This window comes from Corvus brachyrhynchos, unplaced genomic scaffold, assembly GCF_000691975.1.
Source record: "Corvus brachyrhynchos isolate BGI_N302 unplaced genomic scaffold, ASM69197v1 scaffold43, whole genome shotgun sequence".
NCBI classification, from domain to species: Eukaryota; Metazoa; Chordata; class Aves; order Passeriformes; family Corvidae; genus Corvus; species Corvus brachyrhynchos.
Genome location: NW_008237353.1, coordinates 2,281,728 through 2,305,133, shown reverse-complemented (window position 1 = coordinate 2,305,133; position 23,406 = coordinate 2,281,728). Strand labels below are relative to the sequence as shown.

General features: G+C 41.9%; 1 protein-coding gene across 1 annotated transcript in view; it reads left to right on the top strand.

Moving 5' to 3' along the window:
- Positions 1-23,406, top strand: part of JARID2 (jumonji and AT-rich interaction domain containing 2) — a 215,117-nt gene that overhangs the window by 140,213 nt on the left and 51,498 nt on the right. The window contains exon 4 of the mRNA XM_017730670.1: positions 13,319-13,488. Within this exon, the coding sequence (XP_017586159.1) occupies positions 13,319-13,488 (170 nt within the window). The remainder of the gene's footprint in view (positions 1-13,318; positions 13,489-23,406) is intronic.

Genomic DNA, 23,406 nt, shown 5'->3' with positions numbered 1-23,406 from the left:
TCAGTGGTTTTTTGAGTTTCTAACATAATGCAGTCAGAGGAAGGAGGCACATTGCTGCCTGTCACAGAGCAGGTTACCAGCAGGTTAAAATGGCTGAAGATGGTCTCCTCTTGAAGTGTGAAATTAGTTATTAGAGCTTGTTTAGACTAATGGAGATGTCTACTGAATGTGACCCTAGAGTTGTTGCAAGTATGTGTTCCTGGAAGTTACAAGTGGCCCACTCTTGAGGCCATTCCTTCACTCCTGCTGTCAGGTGTCCCCTCAGGCTGGGCACAGCTGATCAGTGCCAGGGCCTTGTAGCCACACCTCAGGGACACTTCCAGAGGAGCTGCTTTGACCATGGGGCACCTAGAAAGTGCTCACTGCACTTCTGTGCAGTGTCACTGTCAGCATAGGCAGCATCTGGAATGCCACCCGCTCCTTTCTATTTAAATGTTTGTAAGCTGGGCCTTTGCTTGTGATGATACAGGGAAGGTAGTGGGTGATCTGCTCATGGGTGCAGAAGTGATGGAAATCAGGCCTTTTCATTATTTCAAAAGAACTCTTAAAAAACCCCCAAGGTTATCAAGTAAAAAAGCCCACCCAAATTTGTCTCCCTTGCTTGTCTTGGTGGAAACTAGGCTCCTTGTTGCAAAAGGGTTGACAGTGAAGGGGACACTGGCATTGCTGCCAGGCACATTTTCTGTTAAAGTTTTACAGTTCAGTAACTAATGTGTTTCTCAGTCAGCATAGGGTGATAATGCGAGCTGCTGCTGGAAAAGGCAGTCCTGTTCTTCCCTCTAGTGTGTTCTTGCCACCTCTTTTGTGCCAGCACAAGCACTTCTGTGCTTATGAAACCCAACCCAAAAAAGTAAAAAACCCAACCTATAAATTAATTTTCAGCTAGACTGACTTCCTCACCCAGCTGATTATAGGGTCTCAGGAGCTCTAGTGCTGGCATAAGCAGGAGCGTGTGGCTGGAGGTGAAGGGAAGAACACATACCACACCTTTTTTCTGCAGCAGCCTCTCTGAGATCAGCTTAAACCAAACTGAACCCGCTCATTTAGGGTGGGAAGATGCAGGTGAGGCAGCAGTTGCTGCTCCTGAAAGGTGTGGTCCCACTCCCTGTGTCCTCCCCCCACTTGGACTGTGCCTTCCCATTACTTCCTGGTCAGAGTGCACAGTGGGATGCAGAACCAGAAGGAACATGATTTTCTCCTTCCACTATCATCAAGCTCTTAGTTTATCTGGGTTGTATCATCAAATGTCAGGTGTCCTGCTGCTCATGTACTGCCGTGTATCTTAAAACTAAAATTAAGGTGGGTGTTAGGGAAGAAGCACTGATAAATCTCACTCTTCTGTGAACAAAGTCTTCTCAGAGGGACTGTATTTTTTCACTTCCTGGACAGATGCATGGTGTGTACGCACAATTAGTGTGTGTCTGTGTGGGTTTTTTACTATGATTACCTGCTACTGAAATGAGCTCGATATGCACCATATCTTTTTACTGGAGTCTCCAGGGCCAGGGGAATGTGACACATGTGACAAGAAGCAACAGAGTATTGAATACTTACTACTGCAGGTAAAGAAAGAGAGTCTGCAGGGAAGGCTATAGATTGTGGTGGCACAGGAATTGTTACCATAGTTTCCATTCATATCATTAGTTCCCAACTACTTTTTCTCGCATTCAGGAGGAAGAGAAAGACAGCGTGCTCTGGCAGTCCAGCCAGCCCCCTCTCATAGGATTTAGCATCTATGTAAAGAAGAGGTTTGAGGTGAATGGCCCCTTTCCTTTTCAGGCCAGTTTGACTGGTAGCAGGATGTGGCATGGCTTGAAAGAAGGCATGAACAGAGTTACTGGGACAATTGACTGCGTCTGCCTGATTGACTTGCAAGAATGAGCTGTTTGACTCCTGGGGAGGAAGCCTGGAGAGGGTCGTGGTTTCCTTCCAAGGGAAACTCAATGCAAAAAATTACATTGATGAAGGAAAAGAGACCAGAAAGTAGAGACAGTACCTGCTAAAATTTGTATTTTATCTCCAGAGTTATATAAGAATAGCATAGGTTTAACATAATGGAATTCAGAATTATGTAAGAATAGCATAGGATTAACATAATGGAATATACTGATTGTTATTTTTTCTTTCCTTCCCTTGATAGCTCACTTGCATGTTTCTGTTTAGTAATCCTTTTTGGCAAGACAGTAAATGTGACTGATGGGTGTTTTATGCAAAAGTGATCACTTTGCTGCTTATCAGAATAAAGTCTGTGCAGCAGATATAGGATATCTTGTGTCTCTTTTCTTTTTTTTCCTCACTGTGCATCTAAATGTTGTAGTTTTACAAGAGAAATGTCGAGTTCCTGGTAATAGCCAGATGGTAGAGGAGCCTTGTAAAGGCTGTCCGCATGGGAAGTGCAGATACGTGGTTTCAGGTGTGGTTAAATTGCAATCTGCAACCTCTGTAAGAGGTTAAAATGCCCACAACCTACTGACCATGCAACTTTTATCACTTCCTGCCAGTAGATGGAAAATTGTATTCAAATGCTAGGGATTAATGCAGGGCTTAATTGAACAGGAAGTTTCTCAGCCATTCAGATGATGGCTAAAATGATCCATGCACTGTTATTTTTGACATTTCTGCCAGAAGTAATCTGTGGCTTTCTGGCTAGTGCAAGTTGCTTTTAGGGCAAAGGTGAACGATTGCTAGAGTTGAGGTACGCGTGTTGTTTTGAGATCGGAAAACAAGAATGAAATGGTCCGTAAAACAATTTTTTCTTTTTTTAAAGCACAGTTGCAGAGAAAAGGCTGCTCGAAGTGAAAAGAGAATTTTCCTTCAGTCGCATGGCTTTGATTTTGCATCCTCTTGAGTTTTAGCAGCTGGTCAAATTACTAGGGAGGGAGCTGCTGATACGTTTGGTATTATTTGGCATATCATAGGGAACAAAGAGCATCTCCAAATTGATCAGAGACCAGGAGTTTGGGTAGTGCCCAGGTATTGCATGAGTAAGGAAGTGGGAAGCTCTGTCATCTGAACTGTGCTGGTTTTGTTTAATGCCTCCCGCTTGGGAACTGGGAAGTGAACAGGTTTTGCAGAGGTACCTCAGATGTCTGAGAACACTGAAAATAATATACTAGAAGATTATTGAAGCTGCACAGTGTATTGTGCTAGAAGTAGTTTTGACTTCTCTGTAATTAAATAGGGGGCAATGCTCAAGTTTTCTGAAAATGGGCAGGTTTTAACATTGTATAGACTGTCTTCCATAGAGTGGGAAATCTTTTTGTAGGGGTCAAAAATGCTTTTGAAAATAATCCAAGCCTGTGGTAGATAACAAAGTTTCCTGTAATTCCACACAGACAGCAGCATGGTGTGTTGCAGAGCAGTGAAGTGGAAGGGGAGACCATTTTGTGCCCCTAGGCTTTCCCACACTGGCTTTACCACACTGGCTTTACCTGAATATCAAAAGACTGTGAGGGTTGCTTCATTCTTCCACCTTCAGCAAGTGCTGGCAGCAGGACCTTGACAGATTCCTTACCAGTAGGTGGAGACCATGCAAGTGAACTGGAAATTGCATCCTCCTTCCAGTGGAGAAGGTGTCTGTTAGCGTGGAGTTCAACCTTGTTTACTTCCAGCACAAGGGACAGGGTTTAATGTGAAAAAATAACTTTGTTCTTGTGGTTTTCTTCTTGAAGAGAAGTTTGCAGACATAGTACACACTCAAACATCTGATAGTGATTATTAAAAACCAAGCAAATGTAAATGAGTTCCTTAATTCTTTTTTCTGCTGCTGTGGTTTTGCATTTTAACTTTCTAGCATGTGGTGATGCTTTTCTCTGTGCAGCAGCACAGCATAAAATGGCAGACCTGCCTTAAAGTTACTCCTTGGTCATGTTTTTCCTGTAAAACTTTCTGGTATGGCATGATGGGTTTGGCTCAAGCTAAGGAGTAGGAATCTTGGGTCACACTGCTAGAACAGAGGGGCAGCCCTCACTTCTGGATACAGGAACCAGAAACCCTAGTCTCCATTTGCCAAGTGCTTTTGTAGGTAGCTGTGCTCAGCTGTGCTTGGTAAGCAGCTTGCAGAGCACTCTGGTGAAGAGAACCAGGTAGCAGCTTGAGGTGAAGAATGCTGCAGAAGAGAAATGGCTCCTAGAGCATGGGTGCAGGAGCAGAAGTAAGCCGTGTACAAGTGGGACGTTGTTGTAGCTTTTATGGTACTGGTGAAATCAGCACTCATCAGCTGGTGCTTGGTACTGCTTCACACCAGTGCAGTGACTCCCACTATAGCTCAGTCCCAAAGAGTCAACTTGTCTTTCAAGTATCATAAACTGTCTCTAGGGAGCAACCCCTGCAGCATGCATAGCCCAAAGAACAGCAAGGAAAGAGATGTATTCAGGACACAGCCCCCTCCAAAATGGGTTTCTGGAATACATTCCTGTTTCTTGTTCCTTCCAAATGAGGCTGTTTTTGCATTACTATGCACATTTGTGGCTTCTGTGAGCATATCTGAGCTGGCCCAGCTGAATGCTGTTGGCTGTGGTGTTGAGGGTGTCAGCAATAACCAGGACTTTGGCAGGAGCATTTGTAGGACTCACAGTCTGCAGCATTGTTGTTAGATTCATTCCCGTGTGGACTGATGAATTTGAAGGCTTAGCCTGGGTGGCTTTATGCAATGTGCAATATGGCACAGTGTAGACACAGCTGGAGTACAACTTGGAGCAGTCAAATGTTGAAGTACCAGTACTTATGTTCTTAGACTAGAAATGAAGCTACTCCAGAATGGGAATTTTTAAGAACTGTTGCAGGACAAAGGAAGGGTGGCACCACCTGTCTCCAGTATTCAGAAGGATCTCTTCTGCCATCTATTGCCATGTATAGCTCACCACATGTCTGTATGGAGAGGAAAAATTTTTGTCCAATCTCAGGTGGTACAGCCCTGGAGAAAGTAGATTTAAAAGAGTCATTGTCTTTCTGATTGTCCAGATCCCACACTTATAGAGGAATAAGGCTTTGGTCCTGGATTTATGGACAGTTGCTATAGTGTGATCTGATGACAAAGGCTGTAAGAAGACTGCTTTTTGGGAGCTTCATTCAGCTGCCATATCCTCATTTGGTCACACTCCCGCTGCTTCTTCTCTCTGGACAGCAGCTGATAAACCCTCCTGTACTTGCCACAGCCACTAGCACATGGGACAGGTGGAAGGGTTTGAGTATTTGATGGTCATTAATGTATTTAAATCTAAGTCAGCCTTTCTCCATCTGCTAGAGTCTGAGCTGGAAGCATGCCATTGTTGAGGTATTTGAAGGTAGATGCATGGTTTTGTAATTGTGTTGTGCTAGAGTTGCACCGTGGTAACTTCAGAGTTCTGTTTTGGTTTAGGCACAACAAGAGGTTGTGACCCCTTGGCCTACAGTGCTGCAGTGATGTAAATTGTGTGTGATAAGCATGGACTGTTCTTGAATCAAGTCCAGTTAAAACCAGTTGCAGCAGTAAGATGAGAAGAAGCTCATTCTCCTGGAGAAGGGATGCAACTTTGACTAATTATGCTTTTGGTTTTTTGGATTGTTTCTCGTTCCTCTTTGCTTCCCTGTATCCTGAAGTCTATGAAGGGGACTGAAGTTCACACCGCGAAATCCTACTGCTACATAAGAGTAGTGTCAAAATTCCTTGACCACCATGGATGTTTCAGGGCAAAAACCCAGGGCATTTAGTACCCAGTATGATTTAGCCCTCTCAGGGTTATCTAGACGACACAAACACCTGAACTTATTGGATCCACAGGTGAAATCTGAATGCAGTGTTAGTTTTCTACAGTGTCTTCTATAAACTGTCTGGTATGGGCCTCAGTCTAGCAGGCAGGCTCTCCATACCTGCATCATTGTGACTGCTTGTGTATGTGATGTGGGGTATGTACACGGCTCTTTTATGGTGGCTGGAGTTGTCCAGTTCCTCTACAGTTAAAGTGGTGGTGGGTGGTAAACAGCAGCTTTTAAGGACTCCCTACTTTGCCCAATGCTATCTTGTGTGTTGTTTGAACAGCCAGCTGTTTCACTTAGTAGGTATAAGTGTCTCTGCTAACTGCATGACATGAGGTGGGTTTGGAGACTGCAAGTACCTTCTTGTAATCAGTGAGCATTGTCAGGAAAAACAGGCAGTTCCAGAATTAATGATAATTGGAGCAGTTTTTAGCAAAAAAAGTTTGTGTCTGGCTGTACTTTGAGTTCATCATGAAGCATGTGGGTTAGCTCAATTATTGTTCATTAGATGCCATTTCCAAATACCTTTCTGTTGTTAACCGGAGAGGAGATTCTCAGAAACCAACTGTTTCCCATTTAAAAAAAACACAAAACCACAAAACCACAAAAAATCTCAATGGAAAATCTGCATCCATTCATTGTAGCTAAAGTTTTAGAGCAAGAAGTGTTTTTTACAGAAATGTGCTGTGCTAATAGGCTCAACAATCAAGAACTGAATAAAGATGGGCTTAATATTGTGCTTTGACTGGATCACTTGAAAATTTAAATCTGGTTTAAAATAATGTTAATTTAGGCCCAATTTTGATTTACTGGCCCACAGAAGGTAAAAAAGATTGGGTGAATAAAGGTCTTAGTAAAAACAGATTCTGAAAATTGTTGCATTCAACCTTTCTGGAATGTTTAATTTGCTGAAAAGTAGCCCAGATTCTTTTAATCTATGGCAGGATTAAGAATTACACTCCTACCTGGTAGTACAGGTCTTGGTTGTGTCTTGGATTACATTATCTTGCAAATTACTTTGAAGAAGCCATATCTGAGAGTGACCCCATGCTTTGCACCAGTTACCTGCACTCAGTATCTGCATGGATGGGAGCAACCAGGTCTCTTAACTTCTATTCCCTTCCTGGTACAAACAGGCATGGGGGGACGGATGCTGATTGAGTCTCTGTTTCCACTACTGCAGACTTGCTGGCATTAGCGATGAAGCCAGCGTGTTATCAAATGGGCAACAGATAACCACTGATACGGGCAGAAAATGCTATCCCAGTAGCTTTGGGGCATGTGGGAGAGGAAATGCAGTTCAAAGGACTCCTTCGCTTGCCTGCTTTCTTGCTCTTGGTGTGGTGCCATTGATTCACCTGCCAGCGTAGCTTGGGACACTGTGGTGGCAGAGGTGTGTGAGTACAGACAGAAACGCTGCCTAGTGCCAGCAGAGCCAACACATGCACTCAGGTGTGCTCCAGAGACAGCCAACAAGATCCTGTGTTTCACTGGGAATTTTTTTCCCATCTTTTTCTTTGATTATCCAAATGTTTACCCTCACAGTTGGGAGAAAAAAGAATATGTTTCATTTAAGTTTTGGCATTGTGGATGTAGACAGCTTGTTGAAGTTTGGAGCCCTAGTCACATGAACTGGTGGTCTTCTAAAAGCTTACTGTTGGGAGGGAGTGTCTTAGGACTTAACTCTGAGTCTTGAAAGGGTAAAATGTAGTTTAGCCATGCTTCCTGCTGGCACATGTGATAGTGATAAAGATTTCCTGCTCGTCCCATGAAGAATGATACCTCCAGCAACAAGTTTTGCATGCACATCTTGAGCTTGCCTAGAAGTGCCTGTCACATGGTGGATTTTGTTTGAGGTGGAAATTACACATTTGATAATCAATCTGATTTCCAGCAGACGCCTGACTAGTAAAGCTTAAATTACTTGTTTACTTTTAAGTGAGGGCAGAATATTTCTGCAGCCTGTCACGTTTGGGTAAGTTTACCTTGCTAAACAAAGCTGCACACACAAGTGAATGTTTCTGTACAGACGTGCTGTGTGCCAGGCCGAGTGCCACGTTGTAGGGTGCAGTTACACAATTTACATACTTGGTTTATCACCTCCAATGAGACCAAAAGATGGTGCACTTCAGACCTCATCGAGATCAGGCGTTCAGAGCCAAGTAAACCTCAGAGATAAGTATTTCACCATGCCAGCAAAACGTCATTGCAAGGAAGTAAATAACCCAGGTACACAGCAGAAGGTAAGCTGTAATGATAGCAGCATGGAGTGGTCAGAACAAAATTTGTGAGGTAGAGTGCCCAGCCATGCCAGAGCCTTCCCTTAATTGTTAAGTAAAAAGCACATTACATTGAGAAGGAAAATGGGAATTAGTCACGAAACTGTACTGCTCAAGCAGTTACTTCAGCTATGGTTCCTATAGCTTTTGGAAACCTAACTCCTTGTCGTGCTGTTATGAAGAAAAAGGAAACACCAGGCTACAAAAAAGCAGGAAAAGACAAAAGCAAAAGTGGAGTTCAAGGAGTAAGTGAAAGGTAATGAGACCAAACAGCAAGGACATATTGTAGCACATACTAGTCAGGAAGTTTTGTGAAAACCTGCAGTTTGCTGGAGATTAGAGAATGTTCGCAGAAGATAGTTTGTTTTGCAAATCTCTTCCCAGTTGACATGCTTAGGCATGAGAGCAGCCTCTCAAACCCAGAATTTTCTGTAAATAGGTTAGTATGAATGCAAATATATTACAACTCCGATTGTGCATATTTGTTTTTGTGTATGTTTTATAGTACTTATGCTTCATTTTTGCTTAGGAGTTATGGAGTAATAAACTGAAAAGAGTCCGATTTTTGTACCAATGTACAAATAAATCTCATATACTGATAGTTTAATACTTGATTTGTGGCTAGCACAACGTGCATTTTTATCTAGAATATTATTGTTTACTAAATTTGACACAGACTGGTACTACTAGCCTGAGCTTTGCTTTGCAAAGAAAAGACTGCCTTTGTGTATTAAGTCTTTTCCTAAATGTGAGCTTTTTTACAAGCTAAAGGAATGGTGCTAGGATGTTCTATTTTAAAAGACATTCTGAAGTATTTTTAGTTAACACACAGACTGCAGTCTTTTAATTATAAAGAATGCAATTTGCTTAAAATATTCAACTAAAAACAAATTCTACTCTAGAAAAGCTTCAAAAAGTATATTTGTATTGGGAGAGAAATGTTTTGTAGCGCAGTCTGAGTTTTTGCAACCAGGATAGTTTTGTTTTGGAGTTTTAGTCTCTGGCTGAAATTTACTTTGTCAGACCTAAACAGTCAGTTCAGTAGAATAAAAGCGTACCTAAAGGAGGTGGGACTTCCTCAGGCTGAGGCTTTTTTGAACTTTGTGTCATAGTTACGTGTTTAAAGTCTCTCAAAAGCAGTAGAAGGAAAATAAGATTGTGTTGAGAGAAGGTGGTTTACTGTTTATTTTTAAATAGTCTAGATATTTCTAGCTGTGTGTTGGGTGTTCACATGACATTTAGATGTGGGATTATGTTGAGTTCTTTCCTCATCCTTTTCCGTCTTGTGAAGTTTTTTCTGTTTTCGTATTTATAAGCCTTACATAGTGTGTACCCTCTCAATGAGGACAAAGTGAGCAATTTATTTTGAGGACAGAAACAGGATTTTTTTTGTTCTTTCTGCTGCTCATGCCAATCTGTCTGTTGTTGCCAAATGCCTGCTAAATAGGCCATTCCAGCAGAAATCATTGCATTAAGAAGCAAAGAGCAAAGCCATGGGTGTGATGTTAGGCATTTGAACAATCCTGGATTCATCTAGGTTGGAAAAGACCTTTGAGGTCATCAACTCCAGCCATTAACCCAGCACTGCCAAGTCCACCCGTGTCCTTAAGTGCCACATCCATGTGTCTTTTTAATGCCTCCAGGGATGGTGACTCAATCACTTCTCTGGGCAGACTATTCCAGTGCTTTGCAACCCTTTCTGTGAAGAAACTTTTCCTAATATCCAATCTAAACATCCCCTGGTACAACTTGAGGCCATTACCTCTGGTCCTGTCACTTGTTGCCTGGGAGAAGAGACTGACCTCCACCTGGCGGCAACACCCTCCTTTCAGGCAGTTGTGGAGAGCAATGAGATTCCCCCTGAGACTCATTTTCTCCAGGTTAAACACCCCCAGCTCTCTCACTTGCTTCTCACAGGCCTTGTGCTCCTGACCCTTCACCAGCTCTGTTGCCCTTCTCTGGACATGCTCTGCCACCTCAGTGTCTGTCTTGTGAGGGGCCCAAAACTGGACAAGAATTGGAGGTGTGGCCTCAGCAGTGCTGAGTGCAGGGGGACAATCACTGCCCTGGTCCTGCTGGCCACACTGTTCCTCTCTAAATTTTTGACAGACACCATCATACACACACAGTGTCTTTCTGAGCACTTTTACCACTTCTATTCTTCCCTGATCAGAAGTGGTGTGTGAGTACAACTTGCTATGCTTCATCTGATGTAACTGTAGTGAAGAAGGAGGGTACAATCCTTCTTTGGCAGCAGCTTCACACTTAAATTGGATTAAGTGTAATGTGAAACCATACCTGAAATAATTGGCTTTATGCTGCTAGAGGTTTTCATGGGGACATACAAGTTTATTAAGGTGCATACATGCCTTCACAAAGAAACAGTTCTAGTTGTTGCTAATGTTTTGAAATATGCGTGTTTTTCCTTTGCTGGCCCACCTTTGAAATTGGTCATGTTTACATAAATCTGAAGTAAGGGCTGCTTAAGAACGTCTTTTGCTTCCTAATCTTGATTCATCATCCCAGTATGCTGTAGCTACAGAATAGCTTATTTCTTGCTCACAGCTCACTCTGTATGCACTCTCAGGCACTGAAGTAGAAGCCTGTGGAGCACATACGTATCCATGAAAGGAACAGTAGTTGTTGCAGAAACCTAAAGGATGCTGCAGTCATAAAAGAGTGCCTTCATTTACTAGTGTTCGTAAATTGAATCAGTGATATTTCCACCCTGTAACTCGTGGTTTTAATAAAAGATGGATATTTCATAAGGAGGCCTGTTTGTGTGGCACTGGTGAGGTCACACTGAGCAGATGGAAGTACAGCAATCTTCAACACTGGTTTGAGAGGAGAAGCATCTTGGACACATCTGCCCCTATAGCAACAAGTCTCCACAGCCTCCCTGGGGAAGGGGCAAAAGTTCATGGTTGTAAGTAGAGGTAAGACCTGGCATTTTCTCTGTCCTTGCTGAAGTCAAGGGTAGTGAAGAGCCTGTGATGCTGCCAGGCCAGGCTCCATGCCCCACAGGGGTTTTTTTGTCCCAGAGAAGAACGCTAGCATAGAGTGTACTTTCAAAGACAGAACCAAAAGTGCTTTCAGTTCACTAATTCATTTCATATCTATGCCAAACTTGCAAGTCATTCTCTAATCCTCTTTCAGTGCTCTGGCAACTGATAATAGGGATACTACAAACCAGTGTGGATGATTCTTGCTGCAAAGGGTTACATTTGAACTGTGAAACAGGCTTAACCTTCACTTTTTGGGGTGGTAGTCGTCCTTCTTGCTTATCATCGATCACGTGAGATTTGAGCAGGTACAGAGATGCAGAGATTGGGTGGGCGAATGTTTTTAACAGCCTGGCTGATGAAGCACATCAGTGGGAGAAAATTGCTGTGCAGAAAGCCGGGATGCTTGCTAACCTTTATAGTCTGTTTTTTGCCGAGAGAGCATATGTTTTGTGCAGAACAGAAGCCAACACAAAGCGTTTTTCTCTGGCTGCATGTATGGTTTTGGTGATAGAAATGTAGTTGCTTGAAATTAAAATCCCATTCATCCTGTGCGGGAGTCCTCAGTCTGCGTGAAGGAATGGGGCTTTGCAAAGCAATCTGAGTAATTTTGTGGAGATACAGGCAGATCTATACAACACCTTCATTCTAGAAAGATAATTGTTCATAGATATGAGGAAATATACATGTTAAATAGTCTTTCATTTCCAGTTCACAAATTATAAGCACCATGATAAAAAAATTTGTAAACACCAGGTTATTTTTGCCATGGAGGAGATGAAAATAAGCACTAAGAATGGCTGGTATGTTTTGTTGTTCGGGGCAGTGGGGGTTGGATAGTGAGGACATGGACAATTTTATGCAGAGTTTAGGGAGAAAACTGCTGAATGTTACTTTTGCTCTTTGTTGTCATTAGGGAACGTGTATATTCATATAAACGTTGCTGGGATTTTCAGGGGTTTTTTTTGCTATCTTAGCGACATGATTGCAGAATTTTAAAATACAGTAATAAACCTCTTATTACCCAAATAGTTAAGGTTAATACCCGTGAAAAACAAGAGGTTTGCCAATTATGCGTTTCATCCATACTGAATGATAACTGTGCTTTCCTTAAGTCACAACAGTCAAGGCTGCTGTGGAGTGACAAGACCTGGGCTTCCCTTCAGTGTTGTTTGATATGTTTCACTTTGACATTATGTAAATACTCTGCTATTAGGGAAGAAAATGACATAAAATTGCATCCTTTCTCAACAAGGTTTTAAGTTCTTTCTGTAGCTTCTCTCCTTTTTGAAGCTGTAATAAAGATAGATCATAATTAGAATCCCAGTTGCTTAAGTGAGAAATTAGCATGTTCTTATATGTTGAGCTGAGCCAGGATCCCAGTGAGACCCCCTCCGGGTATCTGTCCTGCCCCAAAGTGCTTTCCCTAATACCAATTTACATTCTAGACATATTAAAGAAAATCATATTCACTGCTACCTAGCAGTTAATCAGAGCCTTCAGATGGGCTTGAAATTATTTGCAGCCAACTGCCAAAACCACCTGCAGCCGTTCGCTTCCTGCAGCCGTACTCAGGCATGCTGTAAAACTAATCAGAGAGTGCCACTCCATTGCCCAGTACCAGGACTGAACAAATTCACTCCATGCATGTCCTTCATTCTTACAAATTTATCCCAAATCTTACTTAACCCCACTGCCAACCTCCTTGCTTATTGTCTTCTGGGCTGTGGCCAAGCAAACAAAAATCTAAAGGTTTTGACCCGATGTCTTCCCTGTCAAAAAGATCTTCTCCTAAAGGTTTTGATTTTTTTTTTAAGAACTGGGCACAAATATATATACCTTATCTATTATTACATATTTATGGAAATAAGATTCTAGCAGATTGGAATAAATTAAAACCTTAATGGGGCTAAAATAAACCTAATTTGTAAATTAATTAAAAACAGAAAGCAATGAGCACTAACACTTAACAAAAAAAAAAAAGACATTTTCATGGTGCAAAATACAGATTTAATTTCCAAATAAGTGAATGGTAAACTGTAATTGTATCATGTGCAAGAAGACATTCAGAACATATGAAACAGTAGTCACAGATTTTACAGTCAAGCTGTTCCCTTTCTGGTTTTCCAAATTGTAGCAGAAGATACCAAAGGATAAAACAAATAAAATACTGTCTTCATAATTGACCCAGGGGATTTGGTATTGGTAGGAGATGGATTCAGGTCTCTGTCTCTCTCTTCTAAAAGGTGAATTTTTATGTTTTCTGCCTAACATGTTTCTGATGTGCTCTTGTTTCCACAGGCCAAGGCTGCAAGCACAAAGGAAGTTTGCTCAGTCCCAGCCAAACAGTCCCAGCACAACTCCAATAAAGATAGTGGAGCCGTTGTTACCCCCTCCTGTCACTCAGATTTCTGACCTCTCCAAAAGGAAGCCCAAGACAGAAGATTTTCTCACTTTCCTCTGTCTTCGAGGTAGGTGTCTTGCAGCAGCCCTGGGGCACAGTCTCATTCACAGAAGGAGCTGTAGCGCTGCACACCAAGCAGCAGCCAGACAAATGTACTGGAGCTGCACTTGAATGTATTGTGTTCATTTCAGCTCTCAGCAATTCTTCATCAGGAGCATTCGAGTTCATGGTTCTAAAGATAATAAAATGAGCCTGGTAATAGTGCAAAAAGAAATTTCTTTTATGCTTGGCTCTCTGATACCCTGAATAGGTTTTTGTCTAGCTCTCTTAAGTCCTCCCCATCCTCCTTTGTTTTGTCTGACTATAAACTGAAGAAGTGCTTAACTTGCTTGTGTACTTGTTCCTGCAAGAGGAGAAAATCTTCTTGGAAATTCCCCTTCTCTGCCTACTCACTGTCCTTTATTGTTCAATCTGAGTCAGGCTTTTCATCTGACAGTGGGTGGAGGGGTTGCCATTGTTCTTGTCCACCTCAAGAGCTGCATTATTCCTGTGTTGATAATTAAAATAGGTGAGCTTCTCCTCTCAGCAACCCAAGTACAAACGACACATCTGAAATTGTGGAGTGAGATACCTGAATCACCTCACAGTAACAGGTGCCTGAGCCTGGCTGGAGCTGTGTGGTGTGTCTGGGATCAATGGGCTGTGTGTCTGCAAGCCTGCATGTCGAACCTGGGGGGCCTGAGCGTGAGGTACAGCTCAGTGTCTAGATTAAGCTAGAGAAGGAGATGTTACTTGAGTGGTCATTTTTCTTAGGACTTTCCATGGCCCTGTGTCCCAAGTCATGTACTGAAGATAGCATCTTTCAGTTTAATCCCCCAGTGGTCATGTTATCTCTTGCGGTATGTTTCTCTATAGGTGCTTTCCCTGTCTCCTTAGTCACTGCTCCGTCCTCTGTGCTGGAATGATGCCTTTTGCTGGTTTTTTGTCCCATTACCTGCTGAAAGGGTGTGCATTTGTTACAGATAGGCTTTGTCTGCAAAAGTCTTACCTAGTGGGCTGAATCTTTCAGCGCTTGCGTTGGAGTTCCCCTTTCGTAGGTCTCTGTTGCATCTGTGGACAGCTGTGATCAACACCACCCGTAGCTTCCTGCTGCGGCTTGCTTAATGCAGTGTGGTTTGATTTCATTTTTCTTCTCTTCTATAAGATTTTAGGCTAGTGGTACCTTTAGACTGGTTGCTAATTTATCCAACTTGATTCACATCCAGTATGGAGCCTCCATCCTTTTGGGACCTCTGGTAAAGTGGGTGGGTGGAGGGGATAGAGGAGGGTGATTTGCTAGCCTTTGTGTTTGTTTAAAGGATGGAAAGGAGCAGAATCTAATGGAGTTTAAAGTGGCATCATGGTCCTCTGAAATATAATCTGTGGAAATGTATTTCTAATTTAGTGTGAGGTTGATCAGTCTGTTGGCAGCATGTCACTGCTGTGATCTGGGCCAACTGCCACAGTTGTTGGTGAGAAGAGTCAGATGGGGGTTGTGTGTGTGTGTCTGTGTGTGAGTACACGTGGCTGCATTCACACACTTGTTTCCACTGCTTGCTAACTAAGCATGTGTTATTTATAGCTTTGAAGGCACTTGCACTTATAGAAAGGCAACCTGTGTGGGGGTGTCACTTATCTCCACTTTCATTTCCTACTCTCTTAGCACTCTCTTAGCGTTCTGGTTTAGCAATGCAAATGGGAAGCATGGGTACTTTAGTCGTATTCCAGTGCTTCATGTTGTTGGGGTTTTTTTTGTTGTTGTTGGTTGGTTGGTTTGGTTTTTTAAAAAAATTTTTTTAAAGTATTATTATTTTTATTTAAATCAATGGCTGTTTAGCTCTTGCACCTATAATTTTCTTCTTTGTTATTCATCTGTGGCATAATTGATGTTTTGTACTGTCAGTTAAGAACTTCCAATTCATTCCTAATTTCTTCAGTATGCAGGAGTACTCGTACATTTCTGACAACACATGCATTCAGACGGCAAGATCACAATTACAATTATGTTAAAAACCACGAGGGAAAGTCTGCTCTGAGTGCCACACATAGCAAGTTCTTGGTGTGCTTAAACAGTCTGAAGAAAAGCAGAAAGGGAAAGCTGTCAGCTTTCTGTTTCAGCACCCCCACAAGCTTATTACTCCATCACCCCTGTATAAAACGTGAAAAGAGCTAATTAAAACGAGGTGGGGGAATCTTCTTGGACATCAGCTACCTGGATCCTTCTCTGTGCGGGATCAGGAGAGTGCTGTGGCTTGGAGGGAGGACTGGGTTGTTCATACTTGTATTTTCATCGTTCTGGCTTGTGTGCCTGAACTACTGTGTCCTTCAAGAGGTCCTGGCTGCCTGAGGTTGTGTCCATATGGCCTCTGGGAATGTTTAGCTCCAGGTGGCTGTCTCTTTTGATGTGTCTATCTCAGAAAAAGGAGATGGAAGCTGGTTGCTAATGCTTGTAGGGAGTTCATATAGCAGTGTGATGGTACATCCAGCTCCAGAAACGTCCCACAAGTGGCTTTCCAGGGCACTGGCAGGCTTAGTTGGATTCTACTCTTCTGGTGGTGCCTAGTGAGCTTGGAGAGGGAAGAGCCAGTAGCTTACGAAGACCCTGCATAGGGAAGACTTGGAATTTTTTGGAAGGGATTTATTTTGATTTGGAGCCTCCGTGCTATTATTTATTGAAGTGTTGAAGGTTTCAGAACTGTTGGACCACAACAGGTGGTTGTTCTGACTTCTGTCCAGCTGCATGTGTCCAGCCTTGTCTTTTTGTTCTTTGACAATGAAATGCAACATGCAATTACACAGAAATAAGAACACACTCACAGGGTTGTTGTTCAGCACTTCAAAAATCTTAAGTGTAGTAGTGATAAGATCCAGAACAGTAAATCGCCATGTTTGTTTAATTAAAAAAAAAAAATTAAGTTAGGACTATATTAGGTCCTAGTCCTTCAAAATGCTCTGGTGATATAGTCCCTGGATTCACAATCAAAGTCTTTTTTTGGGCAAAGGAGTCTTTCCCAGGATTGGTGGGAATGCAACTGAGTGGTCTTCTCTGTCCTTGTCCCACCACACTCCCCAGCGGTGTCAGAAGCAGAGCATAAATTTGTCACACCATAGAATAATGAATCGTTAAGGGTGGAAAACACCTTCAAGATCACCAAGTCCAGCCTTTGACCAAATTCCACCATGAATTCACATGTCAGTGTGTACTTTTATTTTCTGGTTTTAAACAGAGAAAGGTAATAATCCTGTCACCACTAGAGGTTCACTCTTCATTGTTCTTGCGGGGTTTATTTTGAGTGGGAGCAGCTGAATTCTGTCAGTGAAGGAGCAATACTATCATGCTACAGTGTGGAAGGAAGGCCCTTGACACGCATAAGGTCCCATACTTAGGAGAAGAAGTACCATTTACCTGTCCTGGTATGTGTAAGAAAATCTAATGATACAAATAATTTTAACTCCCCCTGCCACTCCATTAGCATCCTGTAATTTCAAAGGGAAATAATTTAACCAAGATAACCTGCTTGGTTTCATTATCCAGAACACTAAAGCTTTAGACATATTTTTAATTAGTTTGTTTTTCAAACTCTTGATTTGGTAATACACTGTACTAATTACTTTTTAAAGGTAAGTGGAGTACAGTGAAAAAGCTGTAACAGTTGATGAATATCTGAGCACCTTGGAATACATTTCTAAACTGACCAAACTTGGCAAGGCTCCTCTGCTTTCTATTATTTTAAAATCCTCCTTTTAAAAAAGTTGGTGGGTTCTTTTTTGTATTTTATTAAATTGTGACCTAGAATTTTCAACACAAGGAAGGGAATAATGCAGATATCTCTGAAGTGTTTGTCTGCAGTGTTCTTATCTTTAATAGCTTCTTTGAAGGAGCCTGTATGCCCTTTGCCAGAGGCATAATTAGTATCATCTTTCAGCAGTGTGTAGATACGAATGTGTCATCTCTGTGTGGTTGTACAACAGCTCTCACTTCTACTGTGTTTTCTGCCTCTGATCATATTTTTCTTAATAGCTTCTGTTACAGTGCATTTAAGTTACCTCTGCTCTTTGTAATTATTTAGAGGTTAAAATATCGTGAGTCAAATATCAGACTAGAGGAGGAAGGAGAAACAACTCCCTGTGAGCAATAGATCTTTGGCAAAAGGTGGTAACAGGAAGGCTGTGATTAGGAGACTACATTTTAAGAAGTTTTCCCATGATCAGTTTTCTAATTAAGCTGAGCCTCTGGGAGTTACATGCTAGAGAATTTCAGGGATTCCTAAATAAAGATGGTTTAATTGAGATCTCACAAATTGAGTTTTCAGGCTCTTCTATTCCGCAAAACATGTGGTTGTTCTTTTTCTTTGAATGCTGTTTTGACTTAATAATCTGATGATTTGTTGCAATTGGGCAAAGTCCAAATAAAAATTTTCAGTATATCATATTTGTGTGAACTTCAGTAACTTCTAACTTGTAGTGCAGTGTGCTCTTAAACAGGCTTTTTATTCTTTCAAACACCTATATTTGGGCGGTAGAAAGGCTTAGGGGCCTTTGATCCCAGTCTTCTCTTTTGAGTCCTGATAGGAGAGGTTGACTGTGTCAGTTCATACCTGCAGAGATTTTCGATTACAATGGGAGAGCCCCCAGAACCAAAACTTGGGAGCTCTTAATTTATGGCATGTTAGAAAACAACTGTTAATTTGCCTATCTTTCAGCAAGGCAAAAGGTATGTTTGCTGTTAGTTCAGTGTCAATAGGTACAGTAATCAACGTGTGCTGTACTTGGAGAGCTGCTGACTTGGATCAGTCACATTCTTGAAGCACCAGCCATTGGCACCGTGGAGACTTGCTCACCACATCAGAGTAAGCAGATTGAATGGCACAGCAACTTGATTAGGGTGGAAGCAAAGCAATGAAATGCTGACACTATCCAAAAGTATGAGCTTCTTTGAAGTCTGGGTTAGTTTTTATAAATCCAAAATAGCATTAAAACATGCAGACATGCAATAATTAGTTTAAAGTACTGGAAGAAAAATTGTAATTGATTTTATTACTAAATCATTTAGTATTTGAAACTAAAATTTTAGGATGGATTGAAAAATCCAAGAATAAACTTTAGGGTGCTGAATTTTAATTGCACAAATCCTTTAATAAAAATAAGTTTGTATTTAGTAACTGTAATCTCAAAAATTTCTGGTTTAAAGTTAGGAGTAACATTGAAGTGTAGAATATTAGATACTTCTCTTATGTGCAACCATTTAGGCCACCTGTGGAACATGAGCTATCAAGCAACTCTTGTGGTTTAGGACAAGAGTAATTTAATCAGTGTTGGCAGGGAGAAGTGATTATACAGGCTCACAGTGAACAGCACATGTGTGAAGTACAGAGAGAAGAGCCTGGTGACCACCACCATGGCATTATTTCTTCCCAAGGGAATGGAGTGCTGCTGGAGTGCCAAACCACCAGGCATCCGTTCCAGTGGAAGATGCAATTTCATGTCAGTGTGTGCCTACTGGGAGATTTAAGAGATGGGAAGAGGTGCTGAATGAAGTAAGATAGAGTATCCTGTGTGTAGTACTAGAGCTGAATTAAAGTTTCTTCCAGTTTTTGAGCCCTTTCTGATGTCAATGACCCCAATATCTACCCCTGCAAAAAGCCACAGGATGCAGTTTACTGACTGAAAAGGGAGACTGATCTTGAGGTTTAGCTTTTGTATTTGCCACAGATTCACTCCGAATCCCTCAGCGAGTTGCTTAGTTTTTTGTAAAATGAGGATAAATATTTAACTCTGTATATAGGCATTGATATAGCTGGACATTGATTATGGATGAGCTACTGGCATAAAATCTGAGTCCTGCCATGGCAGCAGCAATTCAAAAGCTCACTGCCCAGTTGGGGAATGTAAAGTATTCTGGCAAAGGCAATTCCTGCCCTTCATCCCAGGCAAAAACCTCTGAGCCTGTTTCTCTAACCTGGGAATATGCCATAGGTTCAGTGTTACCCAAATGACTGATTTTGTGCTAGGGGTGGGGCCCAGGATCTCTTGGGTATGAAACACTGCCTGGTAGCTTTTTGGGAATGGCATCACAGTGGTTTGAAACGTCAATATTTGTTTTGTTCTTGGTGGAAGGGAACATGAAGTTGGGGTTTGAAGTGCATGTGGAAAGGGTTGGTTTTGAGGTTCACTGTAAAATCTATTCGGGCTGGTGGAGTTAAATTATTTTGGGATTGTCAGATACAAATTATAAATGTGAGAAGCACTCCTTTGGTTTTTTAAAATTTTGAGTACTCTGTTACTCTGGAGTGTTTTGCTAAGTCTGGAAAGTCAACCTTTGTTTTTTTTTTTTTTTCCTGCATACTCACTCATTTCTTCACCCTTGCTCCATTTCCCTAGAAAAGGAAGAATTTTCTTTAGGTTTTTGGGTTTAACTCTACTAGTTTGAAGAACAGACTGAGAAGAAAATGGGGTTTATGTTGCTGCACTAGTCGATAAATTAGCTGTGACACCAGTGGCACCTTGTGATTCATACGGTGGCAGCAGAGGGAAGAGTTGGAGCTCTGTTTTAATTCCGTATTTGGGATGGCCTTTTTCTCCCTCTCGCTCAGGCACTGAGGAGCTCCCTCTGGGACTGTTCCTGCAGGTGGAATCACACAAGTGAACTGCAATTGCTCTTTCCTATAGAGTTTATGCAGTTTGTACTCCTTTAGCCTGGCTTGTTAAAACTACCATAAGGTGCAGGCATAAATTACATATATTTGTACTTCAGGGAGTTGGCGTTGTCCTGCCAAAACATAATAAATAGGACATATAATAAATGAGAAGCAGGCCCTAAATGTTAAGCATTGAGATGCCAGCACATCAGGAGCGTTTGAGAGGCAAGGTTTTTCCACCTGCATTCAGCCACAAAATGGGGCTGCATGTCAGAGAAGCCAAACCTCTGAACGTGGCTCACTGTAGGGCTTGGCATGCTGTGTGCTTTTCTGGGGCGGGCTGAAGTCCCGCATACCTTGACCTGCCCTGTGCTTAAATCATTCTGATGTCTTAAATTGTTTTAAGATTTTTCCAAAGCACATCTGGGTTATGTTTAATTGTTAGGGGGAAAAAAAGAGAGGAGCTACAGGGGGAGTTGGTGTAAATAATTCATGGAGAAGAATCCTCCAATTTTGCAGAAACCACAGTCCAAATTACAGAGAAGGCTCTTGGACTGAGATGATTTTTGTTGTGGTTGTAACATACCAGAGTTTGAATCCTGTCCAGATGAAAACATTTGGTTTGTACTTCAGTAAATACTGCAGAAACACTGCCAGCTAATTTTGAAGAGTAATGAAATAGTATTTTTGGCAAAGCATATGCACTTTCCATACTTCTGATTCCACTCTTCAGATCCAAATTCAGAGGGTTTTTTTAACATGTTTAGCTAGTCCAAGACAAAAGTTAATGTAATTTAATGAGAAACAAAACCATAATTTAGGAGGGAAAACTACACATTTGTCAAAAAACAAAAGTAATAACATCATCAGTCAAATAAAATGGCTGAAAAAGAGTATAGTTTATTCTATTAATCAGGCACTTGCTGCTGAGGTCAACACATCTGTATGTACAGGCTGCAAAAGCATCAATTCTGCCTACTGTTAGTAGTGAGCCTGAATTTTGCACATGCAAAGGGTGACATCTTTCCTAGGAAATTGCTAAAAGTAGCACCATGACTTAAACCCCACATATTTTACTGTGTACTTTTTGTTGTATAAGCACCAAATTGTTGTAATAGAGGACATGAAATACATTTGTCATTCTTTCATATGCATTAGGCCACACTTTGTGTGTAGTTGTGGTAATCGTTTTTCCTATATAGTTAAGTTTTCTTTTGTGTTGCTCTCACAATAGGAGGAAAGACAAAAATATTCAAGGGAGAATTTCAATATCAGTATCTGGAAACAGTTGCCAAACATACTTCAAATCTAGTTTTTTAAAAGAGCTGATTGTCCTCCCTTTTTGTAATAATTCATAGGTCATTGTAACCTAGATGAGTGGTTTTAAGAAAAACAACTCATCATTAATGATTCTCTCAAAATTTGCCACACGCAGTAGTATCCAATCCTAGGAGCTCTCATACTGGTGAGGAGAGGGTACCTAGGGTTGTGTCAGCTGTCCAAACTTTCTGTATGGCTTGCAATCCCTTAGTCAGCCATGGAAATTTGTTAGGCTTTCAAAATCTCACTATGAGGTCCACCTTTGGTGATTTGGCCTTTCCCCAGTGTTTTGGAGGAGGGGGAGAGGGCTAGGAAGTTCCCTCCAGGTTGCTGCCAGGCTTTGGCCATGGCTTCTCTGCTCTCAACTGTGAGAGTTGTTAAGCAAGAAAAGGCGAGTGGCACATGTCTGCATCAGGGCAGCAGGTTGACTGCACTATCAGATGGATGCCTTGTATTGAGCAGCCTTAACAGGAATGTCCTTTCCACTTTACTGTATTTGTTACTATTTCATGTCAATTATCCCTTCCGTATCTCCCTTCTCCCGTTGCTCCTGCAGCTTGTGTCCATCTGCTAGCATACCTCTTACCACTCACCTTTCTCCAGCCCCAGCACATCTGGGCTCCTCCCTTCTACTCTGCTGCTGCTGCAGTTTGCAGCCTTTCTTACAGCTTACTCCTTCTGCCACGGCTTCTCCTTCCTTCCCAACATGTTGCAATTGCCCCATCCAGATCTTTGGTGATAGCATATGCTTTTACAAATGTTGGCTGCAAAACAAATCAGCTGTCTTGGGGCATGGGGGGGAAGCATTTAGGAATTGTGTGCCTCCTAGGCATCATCAGGACAGAATGTAAAACATGCAGGTCCTACACGAGACTGGAAACATACTGCATTTAATGTTTTGTTTAATAACATAAAGTGATATATTATGCTACACATTCAATAAGTAAAAGTGTGCATAGAAATTTTCCAAATCTTTTCTTCAGAGCTTGTAACATTACATTACGGTTACAGCATTTATTAATGGACTTTAATTTCCTTAGTCTGGGATTTTAATCTGAATCAGTTCCCTGATCTGATTCACCACATGGCCCCACAAAAAAATTACACTGCCACAGTTGAGGTGGTGGCACAGGTATAATGAATGAGAAGAGGCCAGATGCTGGTAGATGTTCTGTAGGCCATGTTTGATGCCAAGAAAAATGTCCGCACAGCCACCAACAGTCTAGATGGTTCCTTGCATGAAATGTCTTCTAAATGAGTGGTGACAAGTCAAATTTAATTTCTAGGTTGCCATCAGATTTGCTGAGTGAGTGGGCTTTTCAGGCACCTGCTGATGGGGTATGTGGCAGAGTGGGTTTCTCAGGGTGGAGGGCTGCTTGTGTGCTTTCCCCAAGCTCTGGAGGGCTGCTCCCTACTCTCCACTTCATGTGCTCCAGTGCCCATGGTAGCAGCTGCCTGCACAGCGTGGGGGCTCCCAGCACAGAAGGAGACTTGTAAAATTTGATACAGCCACAGGTTCTCGTAACTCTCTCTTGCAGATTTTTCTGCTGTTTTCTTGGGGATGGAAAGCGAGGAAGTGGGGAATTGTATACCTAGAGTGCTGAGACCTGGCAGGCACCACCTCCCAGGCACAGATGTTGCCCTTTATTTGCAGCATTGCTGCTCTTCTCTTTTGCTGTTGGTTATTAATTCCAGTGTCACTCTTTATCTTACCCTTGGTAGGTTCTGAGAATCACACTTCTGTGCTGGGGAGAGCAAGAGGAAGAGGAGGGATGTTTACTCATCTTTACTCTTGCTGCCTGGCTGGCAAATATGTGCAAGAAGGAACCAGCATAGCTGCCCCATAGGTTTCTGTTATTGAGTGTGTCCAGGAAGAGACAAACAAGGAGAGTAGTGATCCATAAATTTTACATATCAGGGAAGCCCCTACAACTGTATGTTCTGTGAATGTGTGTGTACAGATGTGTCTGCTGCACCTGCGGTGTTAC